Raw genomic sequence first — 2,337 nt, 5'->3', positions numbered from 1 at the left:
TGGTGTAAATATGCTTAATCATGAGGGTGCATATACATGCGCATATAAATATTTACAATTTCGCATGCTTTGAATCTTCGAGCAGGAGAAGATCGAGCACGATGCGATGCAACTGGGCCAAAGAGATAAAAAAGTTAGATCCTCCACTTCCCGGGGACAGAAATGTTTGTTCCTCCTCACTCCTCTCGTAGTGGCCGGCTGATGATTCCCCCCCTTGTTCCTCTTGTTTTTTCCACTCCAGCTCCATCAGTTTTGACCTTATGCTCCCATATGCATATTATTCCCATCTCCCTCAGTTTTGACCGCCTATAAGTAGCACCGCTACTCACACCATTCTACCTCATTCCTCAACAATCTCACCAGCAGCCAACTATAGCTCACACTAGCGCTCTCCCGATCGACCGATCAATGGCGTCGCTGTCCATGAGCGCGGCCGGGAGGGCGGGGTGGACACCGAAACAGAACAAGCTGTTCGAGCAAGCGCTGGCAGTGCACGACAGGGACACGCCCGACCGCTGGCACAACGTTGCCCACGCCGTTGGTGGCGGCAAGTCGGCTGATGACGTGAGGCGCTACTACGAACTGCTCGTCCGCGACGTCGCCAACATCGAGGCCGGCAAGGTGCCCTTCCCCGCCTACCGTCCCCCCTGCCCCGGCCCCAACGTTGGCTACGAGGCCGACAGGTTTGTACTTCCTTTGACATCTTCTTTGGGCGTGCTAGCTTATCAAATTAATAGCTAGCTTGTTGATGACATTGATTCTTGAGAGAATGAATTCAGGTTGTTAACTAATTCATGTATGCAGGCTGAAGCACTTGAAGATCTAGCGAGATAGATGGTATATACATGGATATGAAGCATGTGCGTGCTGGCCAGCATGGATGGGGATATCCTATGATATGATATGCATGCAAGTCATGGCGTGCATGCAACTGTATATGCAAGGCTGCTAGCTGGAAGAAAGAGTCGACGATGCATGTTCATATGTATACGTAATTGTTATATTTGACAATAGTAGCTAGTACAGTACAGATTAGATGTTATATGACGGTCTGCTTCCTTCTCCTGCGTGTAATTCGCAGTATTCCTTATGTAAATGTACATTATATCGTCTACAGCAAAATACAGTACTCCCTCCATGCGAAAAGTGTAGTGCATTTTTTCTTCTGATGTCAATCTTCGTAAACTTGACTGAATTAAATAAAAATTATCAAACGTCAATAACATCAAATAAATAAAATTACAAAACATATTTTTAAGATGCATCTAAGGATATTTATTTTTGTATTGTAGATGCAGTAAATTCCTCCGTCAGTTTGATTTTTTTTGCAGGTGAAGTTTGATTAAATTTTACAAAGCTTGACATCTATGGAAAAATCTATATGCTCCATATTTTGGACTGAAAGGGGTATTAAATGCTAACTTAGACCACGTGAAGTCTATCGGAAATAGAAATAGACCAGGATAAATTGTCCCTCGCAAACCAATAATGTTATAGGATTTCCCCCCTACTATACGCACTGACAATACATGGTCTGTTTCTCACGTTCTCTTCTAACCATAACTGCTCCTAAAATTTTCTCCTCGGATTCTACAAGGGGCCTCCACGTACGTCTGTAAACACTCCCCTTAAGCAAACTGTACTTTCTTTTAGGGAAAAAAAGAAAATTTAATTTTTTAGAGGCAAGAAAGTTGTATTTATGTGTAGCATTGTATAATAGTGCGCCGATATTTGCTGAGTTTTTTTTTGAGACAACGATATTTGCTTTTTTTAGGGAAGACAACGATATTTGCTGAGTGGCTGATCTCACATGTATATCGCTATGGGGGAGCTCCTATTCCACGACAGGCCCAATAAAGCACCAGACTGCTAAATGGGCTGGCCCAAAAGAATCATAATTTTGTATTGAAAGGGGTTTTGCCTAAACTATTTTATGTTCTACTTTTTGTTAAACATATATATTTATCATGAAAAAAATTATGTTAATGTGAAAAAATATCCGTCTTGTTGTGGTGGAAGATCTACAATTCAGAGGGCCTTTGGCAAGAAATTTTAATAAACATATCCAAGAAATAGATGCCTTACTGAAAAATCCAGACAAGGTGATTCTGAATTTTGGAACGGTTTTCTTCAATTCAAAACCCACCTTTTCTCACTATGCAAATTTTCCGTGGGGAGTGGGAAAATTGTTAAATTTTGGGAAGATTGGGGGTTGGGAGACAAATCACTTCAACAAAATTGCCCTAGATTATATAATATATGCTTCAATAGCTGATGTTTTGGGGAAAGGACTTGATCAGATACACTTCAGAAGGACCCTTATTGGGGAATCACTGA

At 41.6% G+C, this 2,337-nt stretch overlaps 1 protein-coding gene across 1 annotated transcript; it reads left to right on the top strand.

Annotated features, from left to right (window-relative positions):
* The first annotated feature begins 333 nt into the window (after positions 1 to 333).
* Positions 334 to 1,146, top strand: LOC125539546 (protein RADIALIS-like 3). Its single transcript, XM_048703033.1, has 2 exons — positions 334 to 683; positions 805 to 1,146. The coding sequence occupies exons 1-2, from the start codon at positions 409 to 411 to the stop codon at positions 824 to 826; spliced, it is 297 nt and encodes a 98-aa protein (XP_048558990.1). The 5' UTR covers positions 334 to 408; the 3' UTR covers positions 827 to 1,146.
* Positions 1,147 to 2,337: the final 1,191 nt, after the last annotated feature.

The sequence above is a fragment of the Triticum urartu genome, chromosome 1 (assembly GCF_003073215.2).
Source record: "Triticum urartu cultivar G1812 chromosome 1, Tu2.1, whole genome shotgun sequence".
Taxonomy (NCBI): domain Eukaryota; kingdom Viridiplantae; phylum Streptophyta; class Magnoliopsida; order Poales; family Poaceae; genus Triticum; species Triticum urartu.
The sequence above is the reverse complement of the archived record's forward strand: the minus strand, read 5'-3'. Positions and strand labels throughout refer to the sequence as shown.

Bases quoted from the DNA above. Each gene is read 5' to 3' on its own strand.
- LOC125539546 (XM_048703033.1), top strand. From the start codon at position 409: ATGGCGTCGCTGTCCATGAGCGCGGCCGGGAGGGCGGGGTGGACACCG. The intron at 684-804 runs GTTTGTACTTCC...TCATGTATGCAG, and splicing joins GTTGGCTACGAGGCCGACAG to GCTGAAGCACTTGAAGATCT.